The sequence below is a fragment of the Ursus arctos genome, unplaced genomic scaffold (assembly GCF_023065955.2).
Source record: "Ursus arctos isolate Adak ecotype North America unplaced genomic scaffold, UrsArc2.0 scaffold_17, whole genome shotgun sequence".
Classification (NCBI taxonomy): Eukaryota; Metazoa; Chordata; class Mammalia; order Carnivora; family Ursidae; genus Ursus; species Ursus arctos.
Genome location: NW_026622841.1, coordinates 36,771,500 through 36,798,826, shown reverse-complemented (window position 1 = coordinate 36,798,826; position 27,327 = coordinate 36,771,500). Strand labels below are relative to the sequence as shown.

General features: G+C 36.5%; 1 protein-coding gene across 2 annotated transcripts in view; it reads right to left on the bottom strand.

Annotated features, from left to right (window-relative positions):
- Nucleotides 1-26,478, bottom strand: part of NOL4 (nucleolar protein 4) — a 387,118-nt gene extending 360,640 nt beyond the window's left edge. For both annotated transcript variants that reach the window (XM_044382912.2, XM_044382911.2), the window contains exon 1: nucleotides 26,215-26,478. In XM_044382912.2, the coding sequence (XP_044238847.1) occupies nucleotides 26,215-26,478 (264 nt within the window). The remainder of the gene's footprint in view (nucleotides 1-26,214) is intronic.
- Nucleotides 26,479-27,327: the final 849 nt, after the last annotated feature.

Below are 27,327 nucleotides of genomic sequence, written 5' to 3'. Positions count from 1 at the left end.
GAACAAATTAACTTTAATAATATGCTTCCCTTCTAAGTTTCAACCTAGATAGAGGGTTAATGTTTTGTATGATTAAGGATTGAGAGAGAGAAAAAGACAAAGAAGAGAAATAGAGTCAGACACACACACACACACATAAAAAGAGAGAAGAAAATAATACTCTGTCAGCTTTTTCATTATTTCTAAACACAAAAGTTTTACGTAGCCATTATTCGATAACATGCACTACATAAAAGGCATCTCTCTGTTTTACAAATATTAACTCATTTACTCTTCATAAAAATCCTACGAGGTAAGTATCATCTTCAGTTTATAGATGAATAAAGTCAGGCACACAGATATTAAATAACCGGCCAAAGTCACACAGCTAACTTGTGAAGAGGTGGAAATCAGACCCAGACAGTTGCCTACTTTGGAGTTCATGCTCTTAACTACAATTACTGTCACTATGAATCAATGGTAGGAATTACATATCCCAAGAACCAGAAAAGCAAAATAATCACATCCAAGAATTGTACAGCATTAATACTTTTTCTCAGCATCCTTTATCCATTAGACATAAAATATTGTGCCTTTCTTTCACAGTGGGACCTGTTAGCTGACCCAAGTGAACATTGGGTCACATCCAGTTAATTTTTGAATTCAAAAACTTTCATCTGGTTTAGTTTGATAACAGTCTTTTGGAATTTTTTTCAAGGCCAGAATTACATTTTAAAAATACTTGTAAATGTTTAATTTAAACCTATAATTTAAATATATCTATATCATAAATGCAAATCTTATATTCAGTGCCATAAGAATACCAACATTCTATACTAATGCCCTTCTAGTCAAAAAATAAACGACCTCTCCTCTCATCTAGTTCTGCCTTTAATCCGTATGGAAATATTTTTCTCGTTACCTGGATTTGTATGAATACCTTTTTATTATAAATAAATGTATTTGCTTATTTTACCTTTTTGGAGCATTAAAAAAAGTAAACAATATTATTAAATTCTCTTTGCCCTGAGTCTAACCATTAATTAGAGACTTAGGACTAACAAAGTTGATTTCAACTTGTATTGATCTAAAAAAAAGGTCAAAACCCTACCTTTGCCACCATTTTATTCTTTAATTAAATGTTTATCATGTAGCAACTATGAGTTAGACACCACACAGAATTCTCGGCATACTACGATCAATATAAGTGTTGGTGCGTTAAGATATGTTTGAGAGTCAAATTCTGGCAAAGCCTACTTAGTCAAATTTCATGGCTATGTAATTTATTGTAATATAGATTATTACTTCGGTATCTTTGTCCTAAAGTTAAAAATTGTATCCTTCCTTTCATTGTCCATTAACATTAGCACTGAAAGTATTTGCTTCCACAGCTGCCCTTTCAGGAAGACAGTTGCTGGCTGGGTATGCACACATGTTAAGTTCTCTAACCTTGACTATATGGGAGAGCGCTGTTAGGAAACTTGTCAAAGAAAGTGAATTACAGCCTTCTAGGTAATACATAGTGATGTTCAACAGGAATAAACTCAGTAAATATCAGTGACTTTTCCAAAATAAAAACTGTCTGAGAAATATCACAATGATACCTCTTTATGGTTGTAACAGTGACAGTTATTTTCACACACCGAAGAATTGCTCAAAGAGAAAGTATGACTTTCCTCATGTTGGCACTGACGTAAGTTATTATTACCATAACATTAAAAATGGGATAGCATAGGAAAGTCATACATACATAGCTGGCAGGAAAGTACAATGATACAGACATCCTGGAACACAGTTTGGCAGTTTAACAAACCAAGCATGCAATTACTCTGTAACACATCAGTTGCACACTTGGATATTTACCCCAGAAAAATGAAAACCTATGTCCACACAAAAACCTGTACACAAATATTTATAGCCGCTTACGCGTAACAACCCCAAACTGAAATATGACCAGATATCCTTCAACCGATTAATGATTAAACAACTGATGGAACCTCCTCTATACCATGGAGTACAACTTAGCCACAAAAAATACAAGCTATTGATACACAGAACACTTGAATAAATCTCCAGGGAATCACACTCAATGAAAAAAAAGCAAGTCCCAAAAGATTATGTACTGTAGAATTTCACTGTGAAATTACAAGGTTTAGAAATGTAATGTAGATCAGTGATCGCCAAGGGTTAAGGCTGGGGTCACGGAGAAAGGGGGTCAAGAGAGAGGTGGGTGTAGTTATAAAAGGGTGATTGAGGGATCCTTGTGCTGTTAAAACTGTTCCATTATCTTGAGTATGGTACTGGATACACAAACCCACACACATAATTAAATTGTGTAAAACTTAATACACACACACACAAATAAATACAAGGTAAAACTGGGGAAATCTAAATAAGATTAGAGGATTAGAGGATAAGAATTACCTTGGCTGTGATATTTTACTATAATTTTGCAAAATGTTAATCACTGGTGAGAAGTAGTGGGTACAAAGAAAGGATTTCTCTGTAGTATTTCATAAACCGCATGTGAATCTACGATTATCTCCATAAAAATTTCTATTCAACAAAGGGCGATTAGAGAGTTGGAGCAGTCTCTATCCTCTCTCTGTCTCTCTCTGTCTCTCTCTCTCATACTCATACACACACACACACACACACACACACACACACACACACACACACACGATGCTCTCCCTGGAAAGCAGCATGGCTACCAGAACTAGAGCTGCGAGAGCAAGTGAGGATGAAGGCTACATAGTAAAGATGGCAAAGAGGAAAACAGAAGGAGCCTTGGTCCCTTAAGACACCAGGGCTCTGCTACATCATCCCCAGACAACCTATCTGTGGCCTGTTTTTGAATGAGAGTAAAATAAACTTCTGCTTATTAGTAAAATGAACACAATGTGACAAGCGCTGATAAGGCATCATAGACAGTACATGCCTCTCCTCGTGCCACACTACGTCATCTGATGCCTCCTGTATAGTGCTGACTCATTAAAAGGCTATTTGCCTTTAAAACAGTTCTCAACAAAACCTGAAGATGTGCATACAAAATACACAGCTATAACACCCTACTGATCCATGATCGCATACATATTCTTCCCATCATCTAATTGTTCTGTATAGTCTCTGCAATAAGAGGAGAAGCTGTACATTTTGACAGTGAGTTCTAGACCTTTTATCACAAATAATCTCAGCCAGTAATTAGTTTGTAAGCATTTGTTTAATCCACTGGTCCCTAAGACAATCTCTACAATAAATCTTTTTATAATACTTATTCTTCATTTTAATATTTTGAAGTTTCATAATTTTAACTATACTGTATTTCAAAGTAATCATTTGGTTTATATGAAGAGGCTTTAAAATGGCTTTGGTAGAAATCCATGCTGGATAATAGGTAAGAAAAGAATGGGTCAAGAAAAATTAAGTCCCTACCCTTTCCTTGGCCAGTTGTGTTCTACTCCAGTACTATGGGCCTGAGCCTCTCTCCAAGCATATTTTTTTTCTGAATTTTTTTATAAATAATTGAATAACCCTAAGATATCTTCACATCCTCTGTACACATAGAGGATACTTCAGAATTCATACATTTATACCAGTTATATTTATTGAGGAAAAGGAAGAAATGACAATGACTTAAAAAAAAAGGAAAAATTTATATTTAAATTCTTAGTTTTCCAAAACTGACACATGAATCATATGTATTGACTCATTTAATCATTCCAATCCTCAGGTAAAATAAATATCATTTATTCTCCTCATTTTACATATGTTGGGAGAGTTGTTGAAGTGTTAACGGATTTCTTTCTTTTGCATTTCTATGTGTATTCTGGCCTTGTTCCCAAACCAGGTTGTCAGGGAATTCCATCATCACTGCCCTAGGGAAAGGCTGTTACGATGGCACACGTTGTTTACAAACATTCAAGTCTTGGATTTTAAGCTTCGGAGATTTACTTGGAGTTGTAAAAGCTTGAGCTCTTGAGCTTCATGAACCTAAAGCCTGGAAAGCTCATCATATAACGTTTATGCCACAAAAAAATGATCTGAATGAATACTGATGAAATAATAAACAGTTTTCACACTTCCAATGAGATAACAATTCTCTCAGTGGGTAGAGAAAGACATGGAAGGTACAAAATATAACCTATATACACATGAGTTCCTGAGAAGTAGCCTTGAATGCATATTAGCATGAGACAGTCTCACAGGAGAGTAGGTGACTTCATCCCATGACATCAAGAAGGACACCCAAATACGTTAAGAGGGTCCCATACTTACATATTCCATATATTCAGAAGCAAGGTGGACCACCTTACCAATCTAAATGGTAGGAGCAAATTGGATGAGAAAATGTATATCTCAGTAGATGCCACTGCCATCGGCTGATAACCCAGACCCAGCCACCTCTGCACTCTGAGACTGTGACACTATATGAATTATCCTTACTTCTTAGAACTTCAGGTAAAGGGGTACTTTTGACACTATATGAATTATCCTTACTTCTTAGAACTTCAGGTAAAGGGGTACTTTGACCATCAGGAATTAACTAAAATTAAGTCTCTGCTTAAAACTGATGTTACATTATCATTTTCATTCAGTTCAAAATATTGTCTAATTCCCTTTGGAATTTCCTCTTCACTCATAGATCATTAGAAAGCATGTTGTTTAATCTTTAAATACTTGGGGAATTACCATGTAATGTTCTCATATTGATTTGTACTTTAAATCCTTTGTGGTCAGGGCACATCTTTTGTGTGTTATATGTAGTTACATGCATGATATCTACATAGACTTAAAACCCCACCAGACAATGCTGTAATTTTTGCTTTCAATGGTCATACATATTTTAAAGAATTTAGATGATGAAAAATAGTCTGTTTACTATGTCTGGCATTCTTCCTTTATTACCGAAGCTTTAGATTTCCTTCTAGTATCATTCCTTTTCATCCTCAAGAATATCCTTTAGCATTAATTTTAGAGCAAGTCTACTGTAAAATAATTCATAATTTTTCTTCATCTGAGAATATCTTCCCTTCACCTTTTCTGAAGGGTATTTTCACTGGATATACAACCCTTTTCTCTCAACACTTAAAAAATAATACTGTTGTCTCAAAACCTTCAGGAGAAGTCTGCAGTCATTTAAATTACTGTTTACCTATGTATAATGTGTTGTTCTTTCATGGCTGCTTTCAAGACTGTTTTCTCTCAGTAGTTTCATTATTACGTGTTCTGTAATAATTTTTTTGAGCTTATCTTGATTGGGTTTCACGAAAGCATCTTGAATTGGTCTGTCAACAAACTTGGGAAAATTTCAGCCATAACTTTTCCAACTTTTTTTTTCTACACCAATTTCTTTCTTTTCTATGATTTCATTAGCACAAATGTTAGCTTTTTTTATATTGTTCCACAGATCCCTCAAAGGCTGTGTTTTTTTCAAACTTTTTCTACTTTGTTTTTCAGACAGGATAATTTCTATTCATCTTTCTTTAAATTCACTGACTCTTTCATCTGCCCTCCCCATTCTACTCTTGAGCCCACCAGTGAGTTTTTATCACTTATTATATTTTTTTTCAGTTCAAAAGTTGGCACTTTATCCTTTTTCGTAGCTCTTTTTCCTCTGCTGAGAATGTCTATTTTTCCATTCATTTCAAGAGTGTTTGCATTTCCTGCACAGACAGAAGTTATAATAGCTGCTTTAAATTTCTTTAAATTTAATTTCAACAACTAGCTCAACACAGAGTTGGCATCTGTTGGTTTTTTCCTATTAAAATTTGTCCAGGAGGCAAGAATGTACAACAGGGGAACAACAACATCTTCAGTAAATGATGTTGGGAAAACTGGACAGCTACATGCAAAAGAATGAAATGATCACTTTCTTATACCGTGCACAAAAATAAACTCAAAATGGATTAAAGACCTAACTGTAAGACCACAGAAATTCTTGAAGAGAACACAGGCAGTAATTTCTATGACGTCAATTATAACATTTTTCTAGATATGTCTCCTAAAACAAGGGAACCAAAAGCAAAAATGAACAGGGGGCCTGGGTGGCTCAGTCAGTTAACTGTCTGCCTTGGGCTAAGGTCTTGATCCCAGAGTCCTGGGATCCGGCCTCCATGTGTCGGGCTGACCCTATACCCTGCTCGTGCTCTTCCTCACTTGCTCGCTCTCTCTCAAATGAATAAAAAAAAGAAAGAAAAGCAAAAATGAACCATTGGGACTACATCAAAACAAAAAGCTTTTGCGCAGTGAAGGAAACCATCAACAAAACAAGAAAGCAACCTACTGAATGACTGCAAATACTTAAACCTATAGGTTTAATTAATACCCAAAATATATTTTTAAAAACTGATACAATTTAGCGCCAAAAAATCCAATTAAAAATGGGCAAAGGAATCGAATAGATATTTTCCCAAAGAAGACATACAGATGGCCAAGAGACAGGTGAAAAGATGTTCAACATCACTGACCATCAGGGAAATGCAAATCAAAACCACAATGAGATATCATATTACACCTATTAGAATGGCTAAATTCAAAAAGACAAAAAACAACATGTGTTGGCAAGGATGTGGAGAAAAAGGAACCCTTGTTCACTGTTGCTGAGAAAGTAAACTGGTGCAGCCACTATGGAAAACAATATGGAGGCTCCTCAAAAAATTAAAAATAGAATTACCATATGATCCAATAATTCCACTACTGGGTATTCACCCAAAGGTGAAAACACAAATTTGAAAAGATAAATGTTTGACTATTTAAAATAGTCAAGATAGGGAAGCGACCTAAGCATTCATTGATAGATGAATGGTTAAGGAAGATATCTCTCTCTCTCTCTCTCTCTCACACACACAGAAATAGTATGCAGACATAAAAAAAAAAATCTTGCCATTTACAAAAACATGGATGGACCTAGAGGGTATTGTGCTAAGTGAAAAAAGTCAGACTAAAAGACAAATACCATATGATTTCACTCATGTGCAGAATATTAACACCAAAACAAATGAATAAACAAAAAGCAGAATGAGACCTATCAACACAGAGAACAAACTCATGGCTGCCAGACGGAAAAGGATGAGGGGATGGGCAAAATAGATGAAGGGGAGTGGAGATACAGGCTTCCAGTTATGAGATAAGTCATGGGAACAAAAGGTACAGCATAAGGAATATAGTCATGCTACTGTCATAGCATCGTATGGGAATCGATGGTGTCTATACTTGTGGTAAGCATGGCGAATGTATAGAAAAGTTGAATCGCTATGCTGCACACCTGAAACTAATGTAACATGTGTGCCAACTATACACAAAAAAGGTTAAAAATAAAATTTATCCAATTCAGTCTTTTTATATGCCAAGTAACTTCACGTTGTATCTTGAACATTTTGAATATTATGTTGTGAGACTAGATCCTGTTAAAATCTTCTGGAAAATGTTCTATATTTATGGCATGCAGTAAACTCCATTAGATTCAGACCACAAATTCTGTCTTGCCTTTGCAACAGTGATGCCAACATTAGTTCATTTTTCAAATTTTGCTCGCTTCTCTGGGTCTGCTCCGCATATGGGCAACTCAGAGGGTCATCCGGGCCTTGGACAGTGGTTTATATCACGCCTCAGTTCTCACAGACTTGGTCATGGTGCTTTGCATAGGTTCTTCACATTCATAGCTTGACAAGGAATTCAGCTCACACAAAGATTTAGGGTATCTCCTTTCTGGTATTTTGCTCACATTCTCGTTTTCCCCCAAATCCCCCTTTTTTTTGTCTGATTCCTCTAGCCTTTTGCACTTCACACAATTCCATGAGACTTGGACCATCTTCACCAAAATCTATCAGGAAAACAGGGAAAGTGGTAATGGGATCTCACACACCCTCTTTGGACCACAGAGGCCTTTTTACCTTATTCCTCTGGCCAAAGAGAAGGTTTTCCACTCAGAGTTTTAGGTCCCTCTCTTACAGCACTGCCTCAATGGTAGGGCTTTCAATGAAAATGAGAGGAAAAAAAATGATTCCCCCACATTCTCCAGGTGGCAGGGGCTCTTTTTTCTGATCCTCTGGACAGAAGTTACCCTCAGAATTTGTACTGGCTGCTCTCACCATGCAGGTCCATGACTGAGACTAACCTTCAATTAAATCCAGGAGATAAAACAGCAGGAAAAAACTAACCAGGACACCCACCCCTTGTACTACTACGCTTGCTGTTGACTTCCATCCCTTGACAGTTTGTTTTGCAGAGTTCGCGAGAGTTGTGCTTTACAGTCTCCAGAGTTTTTAGTGTATTCAGTGGAAGGGATAGTCCATAATAATGTTTATGCTATTTTGGCCAGCACTGGAAGCCCATATGGTAGCTTTTTAGAAACAAAAAAATCATGAGTCTTGCCCTGACCTAGATCCCTGATTCATTTTAACAAACTCCCCAGGTAACTAGAGAGCACATTAAAATAAGAGATGTCTGAGCTAGATCACAGGAATAAGATTCAAAAAGCTCTTGGAATCGAGGAAGATTCATGTAAAGTCCTTCAATGAGGTCCAAAAAATAAATTCTAACACACAAACACCCCACACACACAAACATATTTTTAAAATAAAAAAGTAATTATCATAATCCAGTGGGAAGGAAAGCTTAAAACAGAAAAAATAAAATAAGATGACACATCATATGGAAATGGCAAAGAAAACCATGGTAGAGATGTTTGAGCAGGTATTTGTGAAGCCATAAAAATAATCATTAAGACTAGTAACATTGGGAAAATGTTAATGATAGTAATTTTAAATGAAAAAGCACAATTCGAAGTTACATTAAACTAATCTTATAACTCTAAAAAGTATGCCAGTCATAAATTCTAGAAAATGATCAGTTCAGAAGAGAACAACCAGAAAGTCAAGGAAACTGGGAACCAAGTGGAATGACTGCTTAGAATGAAGAGTTCTGAGTTCCATTTTGTTGCCTTTCTAGCATCTGTTACCCCCTCCCCTTCTCAAGCTCTCTATTATTTTTTTGGAGATCTTATCAGTGTATATAAACTGCTTAGACAGAGAGACTCTGAATTCAACCCAAACTCACAAGAGTTTTAGTATAAAACCTATAAGTACATAATTTCTACTGAGAAACATAACTTCAATATTCCCGACATTAGCAACAGTTCAACCAGTGCATTCTCTCTAGTCAAGCCACATGGAAACCCAAATAATTAAAAAGTGGCTTGTTAAACTTGGATTGAATGAGGATATAATACCAAGTGATTAAGTTATGGCAGTAGGCTCATCTGGATGGAAACGTTCTTGTGCATAATAAGGACATGTCTCAGGAAACACTGAGTTCTTCCGTCATCATGACGGTATATTATTAGCACCACCAAGATGAGCACCTTTAACTCACATTTCTATGGCTAAACAAACACAACTTAAAACTTTCTATAATATAGAAAGCTCTTTAACCATTGTGAAGTTCAGTATACAAAAAAAATGTTAAATTTGAAAGACATAGAAGATGATACATACACACTTAAATATCAATTTTTTTCATTTAATACACACTCATTCATACTTATTTGCTAAACTTCTGTGATAGAACAATGATCTTTTCTTTAAGATGGACTACTAACTGACATTCCAAGTGTATGAGCCCTCAAAAATGCATTGTCTATGATTTCAAGTTTCAATTAAAGTAGAATGAGAAGTTAGTCATTACTTGTAAAGTAATTTAGGCACTGTGGAAACCTAAATTTTCGTATTTTTTCTTGTTTTCCCAGTTGTTTTTAGCAATTCACATTTATTTTGAGACTTTATACAGCACCAAATTTAAGTTATTGTGCTCTACCAGTTTATAAAATACTCAAATAGCATAATTAAAACAAATGAAACTAGCAGAAAAAGAATGTGGGAAAAACATAACCAATAATATGCATACTACTCAATTTTATGGACACAAAGTGCAAGTAACTACAGGGTAGACTACATAAACAAGTTTGTTCACACCCTGGGAATCAGTACATTATAGAGGGAAGAGGGAGGCTTGGTCAATTCACTAGCAAGTGAGGCTCTATTAAGAGATCTTTTATTATATTTTCAAACAAAATACCATCTAGTCTTACAGTTTAGTAGCCATTCTGTCACTTCAAAGTGACTTTGAATTTCACATATTAATTAACTGTGTTGATTTTAAAGTTTAAATTCTAGAGGGTGATCTTACTTATTGAAAAGTCTAGGGGACATATTACTATTATACTCTATGTATCAACAACAGAGTAATGCAAATTAGCTAATGGGTATTTATTCATAATACCTTCTTTATTAAGTAGAGATCCGTTTATAATGGAATGGACCTATGAATTGTTTATATGAGGATAGAGATGGTTTAAGAAAAAGTTTTTACTCATTATAGTAGATAAGCATACCCCCTCTGCTATCTTATTAATTATGAATTTGTAGATAAATCCTCCTTTAATAGGTAGTTCAAGGTAAATGTCATCCTACCCCTGTTCAAATTAATGCTAATTTTAAATTAACATATTCCAAATTAGTGAGACCAAACAAATCATCAAATGAATTATTTTATAATGGTAGCTTTTATAGAGAAAGATTAATTGAAACAAATATAACAAAACTCCTTCTTGACCTCAGGTAAACACCAAAGAGCATGTAAACAGAGACTACTAAGAGAACAAAGACCCACATCTAAAATTCAAACAAACCTATGATATTAGATTCGAAAATCTCATCTAATTAGGTCAATTGGTTAGAGCAGGATGCTAATATGACCCAGCTAGACATTAGAGCCTCATATATGCCACCTAGCTTTGCCCAGGTCTCTAGATTAAACCCCTAAAGCCCTCCAGCCATCTGGCAAGTGCAGTGAGGTCCAAATGTAAGCACCCTTCCCTGAACCACCCCCCATCTTGGCACCCCACCAGAGAAGAAAACTTCAAAAATATTTGCCAATCTTATTTCAATGACTGCTCTCTTCATACATAATGATGAGACACAAATGTTCAATATTCCCTGAAAACACATTATAACTTTCAAAAAGGAAGACAAATAACCACTAGTAACAAAAACACCAGCTTCCTGCCTATAAGGCAGGTTATTCCTTTTTATTGCCAAAATTAATTTTCCAAGTTACTGAACTTATCTTCTGAATCTCCTTCTCAACCTCCCAGTTTTCTAAGGGCTCCAAACAGTGGGGAAATCCATAACTGTGAGAAAAATTACCACAAATGAATACTTGATTAAAATTAGGAAGAGTGGAACATAAGAGCCTATTGAATAAATGCTGGACAGATAAAAAGGAAGAAAATCAAAACAAAGATTTTCCCTTCTCAACATAGAGAGGGAAAATGATTCCCAGTACCCGATAAGATTTTAACAGAAAAAGATCTACCTATAACCGTTATTTTCTATATTCTAGCCCCTAAATGTTAGGCAGGTCTTCTTTAAAATGCATATTATATTAAAATAATTATTTAAAAATAAAATTATAGAATTATTATTCCTAATAAATGATGATGTTATATTTTCTTGTATCTTCTATGTATTCTTTCCAAAAATAAAGCCATCATTAAATATTTCAAATGATCTGTTAGAAATTTTATATTTTACTAAATTACTAAATTATGGACCAACTCATCAAAAACTAAAAAAAAGGCAACACATTAGACATTAGGTGGAAAGAATATTTACATTAATTCCCAGCTATGTCTTAAACCACAAATAGTCTTAGTCAAATATGCTTTTTAAAAAATGGACTTGTTTTGATTATGCATATGCTTTTGAGAAAACTTGCACTAAAGAACTATGTATGAGTTTTTCTTTTGCTATGTAACTGCAAATTGGGTGGCTTACAACTTTACAAACTCACTATCTCACTATTCCTGTGGGTCAGAAGCCCAGTGCATTTTAACTGGGTCCTCTGCTCAGGTCCTCATAAAGCTGAAACAAGTGTCAGCCAGCTACATTCTCATTTGGAAGCTCAGTAGGGAAAGATCCACTTCCAAGTTTTCTTTGGTGGCTGGCAGAATTCATTCCCTTGTGGTTGTAGGACTTATATCCCTGCTGTTTTCCTAGCTGTTGGAAAAGCATGCTCTCAGCTCTTAGAGGTTGCTGTCAGTTCTTAACCACATGACCCCCTCCACCTAAGGCTTTGAAACTCTTTATGTCTTCTGCTGTGAGCCAATGAAAAAACTCTCTGCCTTAACAGGCTAATGTGATTAAGTCAGACCTATCTGAAAGAGCCCTCTTTCTTAAAGTCAGCAGTACCATATAACATAACAAAATTGTGGGAGTGGTAGCTTATGATATTCACAGATTCTACTCCACACAAAAAGGGGGGGGGATTAAACAAGTGTGAAGGTCATTTGGGAGTCATTTTAGAATCCTGCCTATCACAGTGCACAAAAATTGAAGGATCACAGGGAAGAGTCTCGGTGGTAGAGACAGGTATGTGGGTATAAAATCAAAGAAGTGTAAGCAAGATTTAAAATACTGCTTTAAAGCATAAACTTCATGTTTTAATAAATATTTGAAACACTAACTTGACTTTGAAAAGGGCTGTGCCTAAGTATTCTTTTTTTTTTTTTTTAAGATTTTTATTTTTAAGTAACCTCTATACCCAACGTCGGGCTTGAACTCATTACTCTGAGATTAAGAGTTGCATGCTCTATTGACTGAGCCAGCCAGGCACCCCTTGAATATTTCTATATAGAATTCTCCACTTGGGGGGCGCCTGGGTGGCACAGCGGTTAAGCGTCTGCCTTCGGCTCAGGACGTGATCCCGGCGTTATGGGATCGAGCCCCACATCAGGCTCCTCCGCTGTGAGCCTGCTTCTTCCTCTCCCACTCCCCCTGCTTGTGTTCCCGCTCTCACTGGCTGTGTCTATCTCTGTCAAATAAATAAATAAAATCTTTAAAAAAAAAAAAAAGAATTCTCCACTTGGGTTTTTAGAAGGATTTCTCTGGGAAGTCTTTGTAATTTGTGAATATAGAACAACTAAAAGATCAACAATCATTTCTCCTCAACTCCAAAAACAATAAACAAAAAACCTGTTTACTATAAGATGACTTGATTCATATTCCTTTTAAGAGACTTTATTCTTAAGTTTCTTAAGTTTCATAAATTATACTTTTAACATTTTATTGGACTTAAAGTCTGAGATTTGTACATCATGATTCAATTATACATAATTCAATTATAACATCAAACTACTGAATTTTATTGATTTGAATCAATAAAATCTGAAAATTGATAATTTGAATTTAACACTTGTGTAATATCTGTAATTATAATATTTCAAAAAATATATTGAGTCAAAGGAACTATTTAGCTTCAATTTTACTCATCTGATTTATATTCTGCAACATCAACCACTATGAGACATCAAGTCTCTACCTGTAAGACCGAAATTGTGACATTCCTGCTCAAACACTTTTGGTAGCTGTCATTCCCTACGGAATGAAGTCCAAACATTTTAACATGGCAATGGAGGCGTCCCATAGTTTTTGCCCCAGCCTACTTTTCCAACTTATCTTTCACCCTATACTTCAGCTATCCTTGCCTGTGCACCACCCCCGAACATGCCTTTGATGAAACAACCTCTCCCGTCATATAACATCAAACATAATTAATTGTATTATGGGTGTCAAAGATTTGTAGAGCTAAGATATTATTTTAATGTTGTATTGGTTTTGAGTACAGGGTATACCCTCTTTAATAAAAAAAGGTGATATTTTAACTGAAGTGTAAGGTCTTAAACACAATATTCTACGGTGAGGCAAATTGTACTATGGATTAGGGTAATTATCTCCAATTGGTATATGCACATCCCAGAGAATGTATGAGATGACCTACTGAGGTGAAGAGGAAAATATTAAAATTTGTATGTATTTTAATCTTAGTTCTGTATGTGTATATTTTTGAATATTTTAAAAAATGTGTTATTGATAGAGTAGTATATCAATTTATTATATATATATTATATATATAATTCCATGTTCATTTTTGTTAACAATTGGAGTGTGTTATTTTAAAAGTCTAGAGATCAAATCGAGGACTTTCGAATCCAAATGAAATGGTTTCCATCTGAACTCTAACATTTTGAAGCTCTGTGACTTCAGAAAGTCACCTTAACTTAAACCACAATGTTCTCAAGTGTGTAATAAAAAGCATTAGTAATCATAGGACTGTTGCAAACATTAAAGGGGATGTTTTCTTTAAAGGATTAGCCCAATCTTTAACCTCTAGTAAGAACTTGATAAATGTAAGTCATTATTATTGTTACTAATTGTGTAATATTCAATACTTGCAATTGCCTTAGAAGAAGTATGTTCATCGAAGAGGTCTAGATGAGGAGCAAAGTCACCAGCCTCTTAGTCTTAAAGAGTGCTTACTCTTGTACACTGCTGGTGGCACTGTAAAATGGTGCAATTGCTATGGACAATAGCATGGCAGTTCCTCAAAAAAACTAAAAATAGAACTAATCCAGCAATTCCACTTGTGGATATCTATCTATCAATATCTATCTATCTATCTATAGATAGATAGATATAGATACAGATATATGTATATATGAATTGAACCAAGGGTCTTGAGGAATATTTGCACGCCCATGTTCATAGCAGCACTATTCACAATAGCTAGGAGGCTGAAGGAACCCAAAGGTCCATCACCAGATGAGTAGATAAACACATACATACATACAATGGCACATAACTTAGCCTTAAAAAGGAAGGAAATTCTGTCATACACTATACCATGGATGAATCTTGAAGACATTATGCTAGGGGAAATAAGTCAATCACAAAAAGCCAAATACTGTAGGACTCCACTTATATGAGGTATCTAATGTAGTCATTTACATAGAAACAGAAAGTACAATGGTGGTTACCAGGGACTGGAGAAAAAGGGGAAAGGGTGAAAATTGTTATTTAATAGGTACAGAGCTTCAGTTTTGCAATATAAAAAGGTTCTGGACATCCACTGTATAACAATATGTCTATACTTAATACTATCCAACTGTACATTTAAAAATGGTTGAGATGATTAACTTTGTATTATGTGTTTTTTACAAGAATTTAATCAATTACATTTTGTGAAAAAAAGAGTTCCCAATATATCTATGAAACTAGCTATTGTACGGTGGTAAATAAGAAGGGCCCATCTTGTGGTGTCAGCCTGGGAATTTTTTCATTTATTGCATCAATACTGAGTACCAAGGATGCAGCAGGCATTCATTATTCAAACAGCGGAAATCAAATCCCCTCCTTCAAAGCTTTTGGGAAAATTACGAAATTGTCATGCAATGGTCATATTGCTTAGTATGGTATGGTAAGAATAAGATGGATTCAAGACTTATTATGCATAGAATCAACAGTATTCCACTGAGTATTGATCATAAAAGGGGAAGAAAAGGGGGAAATCAAAAATGTCATGAAGACTTTTGCCTTGGATAGATGGGCAAATTGTGTTGCCATCCACGGAGAAAGGAAATTAAAAAAAAAAAAAAAGATAAAGTTAGTAAACCTACAGTAAGACTCATCAAGAAAAAAAAGAGAGGGGCCCAATAAAATCAGAAATGAAAAGGGAGAAGTTACAACAAATACCACAGAAATACAAAGAATTATAAATGACTACTATGAACAATTATACAACAAAAAATTGGAAAACCCAGAAGAAATTAATAAATTCCTAGAAACATACATTCCTTCAAGATGAATCAGGGAAGAAACAGAAGTAGAAAATCTCAACAGACTGGTTACTGGTAATGAAATTGAATCAGAAATCACAAAACTCCCAACAAACAGAAGTCCAGGACCAGAAAGCTTCAAAGGTGAATCCTACCAAACACTTGAAGAAGTGTTAATACCTATCCTTCTCAAACTCCAAAAAATTAAAGAGGAAGGAATGCTTGCAAAGTCATTCTATGAGGCCAACCTTACCCTGATATACAAACCAGACAGACACTACAAAAAAGACAATTGTAGGCCAATATTCCTGGTGAGGACAGACACAAAAATCTTCAACAAAATACTAGCAAACCAAATCCAACAATATATTTAAAGGACCATACATCATGATGGAGTGGGATTTATAGTAGGGACACCAGGATGGTTCAAATCTGCAAATCAATCAATGTGATACACCATATTAACAAAATGAAGGATAAAAATCATATGATTGTCTTAAAGATGCAGACAAAGCATTTGACAAAATTCAACATCCATTTATGATAAAAATTCTCAACAAAGTAGGTAAGGAGGAAATATACCTCAACATAATAAAGCCCATTTTTGACAAACACACAGCTAATAACATAGTCAATGGTGAAAAGCTAAAAGTTTTCCTCTAAGATCAGGAACAAGAAAAGAATGCCCACTCTCACGACTTTTATTCAATATAGTACTGGAAGTCCTAGCCACAGCAATTAGGTGAGAAAAATAAATAAAAGACATCCAAATGAGAAAAAAAAAAAAAGAAAACTGTCAATATTTGCAGATGATACTATACTATACCAATGGTATACTATACTATACTATACCATTTGCAGATGGTACTATATACTGGCAACCCTTAAGCCTCCACCCCAAAACTATTATAACTAGTAAATGAATTCAGAACAGCACAAGATAAAAAATCCATATACAGAAATCTGTTGTGTTTCTATACATTAAAACAAACTAGCAGAAAGAGATTAAGATAACAATCCCATTTATAATTGCATTAAAAAGAAGAAAATATCTACACATAAATTTAACCAAGGAGGTTAAAGATCTGTATTGTGCAAACTACAAGACATTGGTAAAATGAAGATGACACAGACAAATCAAGGGATATCCCATGTTCATGAATTGAAAGAATTAATATTACTAAGATGTCCATACTACACAAAGCAATCTATAGATTCAAAGCAATCCTTATCAAAATACCAGTGGCCTTTTTCAAAGAACTAAAATAAATAATCCTAAAATTTGTGTAGAACCAGGAAAGACTCTGAAGAGCTAAAGCAACCTCGAGAACAAGAAAGAAACCTGGAGGTATCACTCTCCTGGATTTCAAACTATACTGCAAAACTGCATTCTTCCAAATGGATGACATTGGCACAGAAACAAGACACATAGATCATTGGAACAGGATAGAAAGCCCAGAAATAAACCCATGCTTATATGGTCAATTAATCTACAACAAAGGAGACAAGAATATACAATGGGGAAAAGACCGTCTCTTCAATAAATGGCGCTGGGAAAACTGGACAGCCACATGCAAAAGAATGAAAGGGGACCACTTTCTTACACCATACACAGAAATAAATTCAAAATGGATTAAATACTTATCTATAAGACCTGAAACCAGAAAACTCCTAAAAGAAAACAAAGGCAGTAAGCTCTTTGAGTTTACTTTGTACAATGGAAAAATAAACAAATGGGACTTGATCAAACTAAAAAGCCTTTCAACAGCAAAGGAAACCATCAACAAAACAAAAAGGCAATCTACTGAATGGGAGAAGATATTTGCAAATGACATATCTGATAAGGAGTTAACATCTAAAATATATAAAGAGTTCACAAAACACAATATTAAAAAAAAAAAACAAAATCCAATTGAAAATCATCAGGTAGGGGCACCTGCGTGGCTTAATCTGCCTTGGGCTAAGATCCTGATCTCAGGATCCTGGGATGGAGCCCCGCGTTTGGGCTCCCTGGTCAGCAAGGAGTCTGTTTTTCTCTCTCTCCCTCTGCCCTTCCCTCCACTTGTTCTCTCTCTCTCTCTCTCATGAATAAAATCTTAAAAAAAAATCATCAGGGAAATACTAATCAAAACCACAATGAAATATCACCTTACACCTGTCAGAATGGCTAGTATCAAAAAGACAAGAAATAACAAGTGTTGGCAAGGATGTGGAGAAAGGGGAACCCTCATGTGCTGTTGGTAGAAATGTCAGTTGATACAGACACTATGGAAAAGAGTATGGAGGTTCCTCAAAAAATTAAAAATATAAATACCATAGAATCTAGCAATTCCACTTTATTAAAAAAAAAAAACCCAAACACTAATTTGAAAAAATAAATGCCCCCTTATGTTCATCTCAGCATTAGCATTACCAACAATAGTCAAGGTATGGAAGCAACCTACTGTCCACTGGTAGATAAATGGGTAAAGAAGATGCAGTATGTGTGTGTGACACACGCACACATATATAACATACATAAAAAATACACACATACAAAACTATATACATTAAAAAATATAACTCATACATAAAAAATAAATCTTGCCGTTTGCATCTACATGGATGGACCTAGAAGATATTATACTAAGTGAAATACATCAGACAGGAGAAGACAAATATATATGACTTCACCTATGTGTAGAAAACAAGAAACAAAACAAAACAGAGATAGACTCAAATACAGAAAACAAACTGACGGCAGGCAGAGGAGAGGGAGATGGGGAGATGGACAAAAAGAACAAGGGGATTAAGAGGTATAATTTTCCAATTATAAAATAAATAATACATGGGAATATAATGTACACCATAGGGGATATAGTCAATAATATTATAACAACTTTGTATGTTGACAGATGGTAACTAGACATGGTGGTGATTTTATAATGTACATAAATATCAAATCATTTTGTTGTGTACCTGAAACTAATGCAATATTGTCTGTCAATTATAATTCAATTTTTAAAAAGATAATCCTTAAAGAATAGATAGGGGTTACAACATAAATTCATGCTTTCATCTATTCAGTACTATTTTTATAAAGTAGCATTTGCTGTACACCAAATATTGGACATAAATGGCAGAATGATTCTTATGAAATGTAGATAGGGAGCAGGAAAAAAAGGCATATATTCCCAGGAATATTATTGTAAAGAAGAGCCTCTAAATTTTTCAGAGTGCCCATTGGATGATTCATGGGCAAGCTATTATTTTAGTGCTTTCAATTTCTAAACAAAGGAGAGAAATACAGGTAATTTTTTTTAAGTGGAGAAAATGTACCATTTGTCATGTTTCTGCTGTTCTCTAAATTCACAATGTAATGTTAAGTGTTACACTCAGTAATAAAACAGAAAGGCAAATCAGTAAATGTTCCTTTTTCATAAAACTTTACTGTATTAGCTTATGGAAATTCTACTTATAAACTTGTATTGAATTTCCTCTTTTTCTCTTCCTCTTCCAATGTACAGTGCTAATAACTTTTTCCAAGTCTTTCAAATTATTACATAGTTTCAAATCATTTTAATTTCTGTTTGCCACCCTGAAGTTATAATGAATGATCTATGAACTGTCATTTATTCTGAGAACCAAATATTTCATTTGGTTCACTGTTTCAATGCTTAGCTGTATTCAGTCTCATACAACAATATATTTCAGTATAATTATTAAAAATGAAAATACAAAAGAAAAAAAAAGATGTCACCTGGGAAGACCCAGGATGAAGAAATGGAGAGAAAAAATAGTCATTTGGGGTTATGTTCAGTTTGGGATATCTTGGAAGAAGGGATATCTTGGTAGAAATATCCAGTAGAAATTGTAAAATACAGATGTGAACCTCAGAAGATATGCGTTAAGCCACCATACCACAGACACAACTGAAGCCAAGGACATAAACGTAATTACTCAGTGAGAAAAGGAATTCAAACCATATCTCGGCGAAATTATTTGATTTCAAGGATAAAGAAGCAAACAATCCATGAAATTTAGAAAAACAGTTTTGCCTCAGAATTTTACAGAGCAAACACATTATCAACAATGTTCTGGTGGAAAGAGGGAAATGAAGAAATTATACTTAGTTAAGTTGTTCTTTAGTTAGAACAGCTAAGGACGAATATTTTTAATGGCATACAAACCTCAAAGAATGGAACACATAATCCTTTCTTTAGAAAAAATGACCAGAAATTGTAGCCAAGTGATGAATCAAATCAAAGAATTCAGAAAAAAAACCAACACAAAAACAGGTAGAAGAATGGATAGGCATTTAAACAAGCCAAATGAAAAACAGTCATGAGAACCAAATTATATACCATCATAAAACCTTGACAATGAAAACAATTATAGTATATAAGATGATACAATGAACATAACACAATAAAATATATAATTATAATAAACATAAGCAGGGAGTAACAAGACAGTGAGAAGAAGTGAAATGGGCTTATTCCTCCTCTACCATTGGAGAAAGTCAATGATAAGAATGAAACTGAAATCTGTAGTTGAAAAAAAAATGAATGTAATTCAATCTCTTAATGTTTTTCTTAATCTTTTCTATTAACTTCAGGAATAAATACCTCTGAGAAGTATTTATCTAGTAGCAATTTTTTGAATTGCATGTTTTTCTGTTTCTTTTGTTTCATTTTGATATTATGTTTTTTGCTTCTTAAATTAGCATATAATTACCATCCCAGTTTTGGAAAATTATTTCTGCCTGTCCATATCAATCATTGTATCAATCAATCACTACACCCAATCTTCTGTTGGAATGTATGTTTAGACAGACATCTATAATGATGCTCATAATTAGCTAATGGTGGTTAAATCTGGATGGGGGATTTAATGTAACTTAAAATTTCTTTCCTTTTCACTTAGATTTTTTTAAATAATGAAAATGTACCACTTTTACAAAATAAAGTCATTTTTATTTTCTAAAAAAATAAATATCTGATATACACATTCATAAAGATGTATTTTAACTCCTTGTGGCAGTGTGATCTTGAGTTTATAACATATACCTAATTATATTTACATCATGCTGTCCTTGCTTTCTTAATAATACTTAGAACAGCTTCTATTTTTATTTAGCATTCACTACATGCCAGACAAATACTACATACACTATATACCTATGAATTATTATATTTATCCAAAACTATTCAGGCAGGAGTTGTTAGTGGCATTTACAAAGAGGAAACTGTGTCTTTAGTTAAGAAATTTCTCCTTACTTACAGTTATCGTCACTGTCAAATCCAGGATTTAAATCTTGCTCTAGAATCTATACCCATACACTATATACCTATGAATTATTATATTTATCCAAAACTATTCAGGCAGGAGTTGTTAGTGGCATTTACAAAGAGGAAACTGTGTCTTTAGTTAAGAAATTTCTCCTTACTTACAGTTATCGTCACTGTCAAATCCAGGATTTAAATCTTGCTCTAGAATCTATACCCTGCCCACTAGGCCGTGTTTCCTGCTGTCTGTGCTGTTCATGAAGCTTATTTGATCCTGTTATCCCAGGACTCTCAAAGTGAATGTAACCTAAACCATAGTTGAGTCACTTTAATCTTTCCTAGTTAGATAATAAGGAGTCTTAGCAAATACAACAGCTATTAGTGAAAGATCTTTATAGTCTTGACATGGGATTGAAACTCAGAAGTTCTGCTGCTACATCCCTGTGTTTGTTCTTGATCTTTCCTCTATCCTATGCACAAAGTCTAGGGTATAAAATCTTGAGAAGCAGGATCTCAGCTGGTTCAGGAGGTTTATTGATGTAATATAAATAAGTGCTGAATCTTGCCCTGCCTGCCCCCCACTATGCTTGTTAACAAGACAAAGAAGAACCAAGGGAAAAGTCAAGAACTGGTATCTTAGAAAATATGTGTGGGTTAGTCTTCATATATTAACAGGGTCTGATTTCCTCTATAAATCCAGGGGAGTTATCTCTACAAGCCCCTTGTCCCTAAATACTCATGCCATACTGGCCTCTTGTAAGGGTATACCCACTACTCCTGACAGCCGTGATTGGCACTGTACTAGGGTTTTGCCATAGATGAGTTATTCCTCGCAACAATTCTCAAGGAACCACTAAAGTCCACTTATAAGCCACGTTGCTGAGACTCATACTTGCGATCTATTTGACCCCCAAAGACCTATATTACAGAGCTCTCCAAAATACCTAAATGAGGGAAAAAAAAGGCATTGGTTATCTACAGCAATGCCCGTCTTGAAAGTATAGGAGAGAAGCAAAACTTTGTTTACATCTTAATTACTATTATCATGATTTGCCTGTGTCAGAGATATAAAGTATCCTAATGTGTAGCCAGCATGTTCCTCTGTTTTGTTTTTCTGGAATTTCTGTAGCAAATTTCAGATCAAGGCCTAATATACATGGTATGTGCCTCAGGCATAAGTTAGGCCTGGTAGAAACGTATACAGACTCTTTATGAGGCATTATTTCCTTCACTCTTGATATGGCATAGAGAATTTGTAACCAAAACCATAGTCAGAGAACTGAAAAAAAAAACAGTAACTGTTTATAAACCAGTCCATGAATATTCATTCTAATCACTATATGGTAATCAATTAGTATACACAGCAAGAACAATATGAAATCTGAGGCTACAAATTGCAGAACTGAATAAATCATCATTTTTAAGTGACATAACTAAAGATAATATATTTTCCTTTCTGGATGAAAATTCATTTTATGTTCCCTGGTGGAATACATATAAAGAAGAAATACACAAAAGGCAAAAATTGGACCTAAATGTCCGTTCCCACATGTATAGGTCAAGAAGAGCATTACTCACATAATTGGATATTCAATGCCTTGTTTGCTTAAGACTGAAAAACAAAAATGTGAGTTTGCCAAATTTCCTAATGCTTTATACAGTGCAGTGGGCCTTTTAAAAATACACAATAATGCATTAATCTAATACTACTAGAAAGGTTGAATGATTTTTCTGGTCATTTCCTAGGTTTACCTTTCATAATATCAAGTGCTATACAGAATGTGTTTTGGTAGTTTGAATTACAAGCGTGATGTTTCAACTAATTGTGGCCAAGATCAAAATGCCAATCAGGATGAAAAGCTGCTAAAAAACAAACTAAACGGAAACTATCAAAAATGTAAAATACAGTAACCATAGTGATGCTAATTTAAAATGATCACTGATGAAACATTTCTTATAATCAATGTAAGACGTCTGCCCCATCTTTTTCAGAACTGTTGTTAAGTTATTCATTACTTCATCCTTGGAAGTTTCTGACATTTTTAATGAAAGAACACATAAAAATGGGGGTGGTAGTGCGAACAAAACTTAGATGCAATGCTCGACAAGCTGCACGTGTGTGTCCATACACGTGCGTGAGTGTGCTCGAAGGCACACACGCAGATCCGACTCTGGACCTAAAATGGCTGAGTTGCAGGATGTTGTTGCTTGGTGACCAAACAGTATCTCCTCAGCCACCGAGTAATTTAAACAGTGATAGATACGTCCCCTCAGCTTTAGGCATGGCCAAGACAAATATTAAAGGGCATGTTTATCTTTTCTAGTAGACTCCATTTTCATTTTAAGTCCGTTGTCACGTGCTTGATTTTATCATCAATTAAATTTAGATTTTAGGGGAAAGGGTATTTGCAACGCTACAGTTATCCTTTTGAGAAAATAAGAGGTAGAACCAAGCTTCTTTCAAACTGAGAGTCCTGTTTCAATTAAGTCTATGTGGTGTGTCTACTCCGTTCTGCTACGACCTCCCAGTTGCTATCAGTCTCCCTTTCTTTCATGAAACACCAGCAGTTAATTAGCCCCAGCCTGTCCTCTTCCCTTCTCTCTGTCCCTTTTCAAGGTAGTAATGATGTCTAATTACCCGCAGCAGTGGGTTACTGCAACACCAGGCGCGAATCTCTCACTGACAGCAGAGCCCGCTGCAAACCCCCTCCAACCTCAGAGAGCTCGAATGATCTCCGTCTACTTGAAAATACCAAATACAGTACTTTATTTCAGCCAAGATATGCCTTTGACTTAAAAATATATTTTTTGTCTTTCTGGCGATTGTACTCCAGCTATTATAAAGAAAAACATTTTTAAGGAAGAAATAATTTGAGATGTGGAGAAACACATGATAAAAGGGGAACCTTTTATTTATTTTTTAACTTGTTGAAATGATGATTGGCTGTCTTTCAGGGAAGGCGGAGCCTATAATTCTATGTAAGGAGCAGCATAAAATTTTCATAAAGAGCAATAGAAGAGTTCGTGAATTAAAAACCTCTTCAACATTTCAAAACAGACTTGAATGAAGAGCGAAGCTCTTAAATACTACATGGAAACCACTATCTTAGGATATCACCTGATGAATTACATTTTTTCCCATAAATATATGGAATCTTTACTGAAAAGGGAGACGTGTTACTTATTAACACTGGAGCTGTCATTCTACCTCAGATGTCTTAGCAACAATTCTTTAACAACTCTGCATAAATTTTTGAATGAAAATATGGGTATCTGACCATGTGAATTCTGGTTTGAATTACTAGGCATCCATATTTCTGTTAGTGTCTCTATAGCTGTTACACAATTTTGTTATTCAGAATTTTTAATTCATTATTTAAAAGGGCACATCTGTTTATAGTGGATGTAACCAAACCCCCGCAAGTATAAACATGACCAATACACAAGTGAAGCTGACAGATAAACAGAGGCACCTGATTTTAATATAAAAGGAATGAAAAACAAACTTCCCCAGCTAGCAATTATTTTGAAAAATATATAAAATATTATTAAATAAATATTTAGGTAAATCTACCTTAAATGATTATTTTATTTATTCAGTTAGCCCAGTAGTGCCCAAAGGAAAACACATCCTTACGTTCTGAATTCTAATCTACTTTAACAATGAGTTATTTTTAAAAATCAGGTTAAGTGACTTCCGATACAAATGAATCAAAGCACTTCATTCTCCACAACAGACTTCTGCCTCATCCAGATGTAAATAAACCTCAGTTCTAATCCATACGCATCTAGTCCTCATTATTTAGTAAAGCAAAATATTAATCTCACCACTGTCTTTAGCAATGCCACATTAAAAGATAAGGCTATGTTTATAGATCTACCTCCTAGAAAATTCCAACAATAGTACTTCAAAAAAAAAAAAACAGAACTTTTATGTGTGTTTCTAATTCACCTTTATTTCCTTTTCCCATTTTCCACATAAATTCCAAAAGAAATATACTTCCTTCAAACAACTATCCCTAATTAATCTCGGGAAACCGTTAACTATTTTTCAAACCTGAAGGAGTCCTCCAAATAGTCCTCTGAAAAACCTTTCATGCACATATTTCCAATTTAATATACCTCCGTTTGAGACAGAAGAATAGCTTGCAAGACATCTCCTTTCTAGCATCCTCCAGGAATACTGCACGGGGAAACAGTTGCCAGTAAGGGGTTGGGGGGGGGGGTTAGGAAAAGGAGCAAATGCTCAAGAAACCCCAAAGCCAGGCAAAAATGCAAAGGATGCCAAATACCCTCCCCCACCCCTACTCCAGGCGAGTACCCACCGTAGCATGACGAAGAAAGAGGTCTTATGGATCTGATCTGCAATCCTACTTGTAGCCCACAGTTCCCATCTTCTTGGAAATAGATGCTGCTGCCGCTCCCCAACCTCACAGGCTTCTGCCCTGAGAGGCTGAGATACTCTAGGTTCTCGGCGCCCAGTACCTTGCTGCGCCTGGGCTTAGAGCTTTGCGGCCATGAGACTAGAGCTATCCCAGAACGAGGAACAAATACATACACCATTTGATTGCGCCCAAACCCATGTCTCTTTGTTGTTCATCATGTAGCTGCGGCTTTATTTGTGAAAGGGGGAAGTGAGGAAGGGAATGGGGGGCGGGGAGGAGGAATCTCCAGGACCTTATCTACAATCGAAATAGTCGTGGCAAGCTCTCTGGGAGTGATCAAGGCGATGGGATAGCCCGGTGTCTCCCAGGCGGCGGTCTAACAATAAAACCTGATAGTGTCCGGGGCGGGCGGGGGAGGGGACCCCACATCTCCGACTAGCGCCACAATCGGGCTTTGTGCCAATTAGGAGACACTGTAGACGATCGATCAGAATCGTCTATTATCAGAGCGTGCGTCTGGGGTTCCAGCGTGGCCTTTATGCTTGGTGGTGAAAGCGGGACACGCGCCAGGCTCCCAACGAAGACATGGGACAATGGCCCAACCCGAGGACGCGGGAGGCCGCCCGACGCGGGGATGGAAGCTCCAGGAGCGGTTTCAGGAGCCCGGAGGCGAGGAGAGCGGCGAGCTCTGGAGGTGCGCTGCCGCTTTAAAATAAAGGACCACAAAGACTCCACCGTGGGGGAAACGCGCCTGGCTAATGCGAGTGGGGACGATTTGGGGAGGGGGTTGAGAAAGGTGGGGGGCACACGAGCCAACGGTGGCTCACGGCTCCCCCTTTCTCCCCCTTCTCTCTCCCCTCCCCGCCGGCTGCTCCCGCAGACAAATAACAGAGGAAGGCGAGTCACTCACCGTGGTCTTGACCGGCACGTAAAGCACTTGCTTGGCGCAGCCGCCGCCCCCGCGGACCTCGTCCGGCTGGCCCAGCTGGAAGCCCTTCGATTTGACCCAGAATTTAAATTTGGCGTTGTCCGTGGAGCTCGACTCGGAGCCGTTGAGGAGCTGGACGATCCGCTCGTATTTTTTACGGGTCACCGTCTTGGTCTTGCCTGAGTCCCCGTAAGTCCTGAGGCACCAGTCCTGGAACTGGCGGTACATGTCGCGCTCGCTCTCCATGTTCCCCGCTCCCGGCCGTCGGCCGGATGCTCCCAGCGCACTTCGCACCTGTTCACCCCGGGCTCATGAAAAATGCAGCCCCGGCCACGATGTAGGGACGCGAGGTCCCGGCCGCCGCCGGAGCCTGCCTCGGGTGGGGGGGGGGGAGGAATGGGAAGAGGGGAGGAGGGTCCGACTGGGCACCAGCAATCAGTGCCCTGTGTTACCAAGTCTCTGGTTCATTCGTAATTGCAACGGATGTCTCGGACGCTTGTCTCGGACGCTTTTCTCGTCCTCTTGGTGATGGGTCTCTTTAATATTGTGTGACTAGGACCATCCCAACAGCATCTGGCCCAGAGGAACTGGGTTTAAATAATTAAAATCCCATTCCTTGGTTTATTAAAAATCCCAATATCGACTTGGGGTGGTCCCTGGACGCCTCGCCCCGGGGCTGTGTCCGGGGCACGGCAGGTGCAGCGCTGCGCCGCCTCCCCGAGCGCGCCCCAGAATCTTCCCCAGCCGCTGGCCCCACTGTCCAGGAAGCGAGGGCTGAGCTTCTCTCGAAAGCAGCTGCCGGGCCCAGCGCCTGCGAGCCCCGAAGGGCACCCAGGCTCCCCTGGCTCTCCTTCCTCCAGGGTCCCGTTCCGCTTCGGCCTTCCCTGCGTGGGGCGTTCGGGGACTAGAAAGAGAGAAAGTTCTTACCTGTCATGTTGTTAAGCCTATCAAATCCTGCTACACAGGAAATCTTTAAGGTATTTTTAAAATGGTTTAAAATGTCATTTCTTCATATGCATTTAGGCTAAATTCCAGCCCTGCAGGTAGGTTCCAGGAGTTAAGTCCCAGAATTAGCAAAACATTCGTGGATATTTG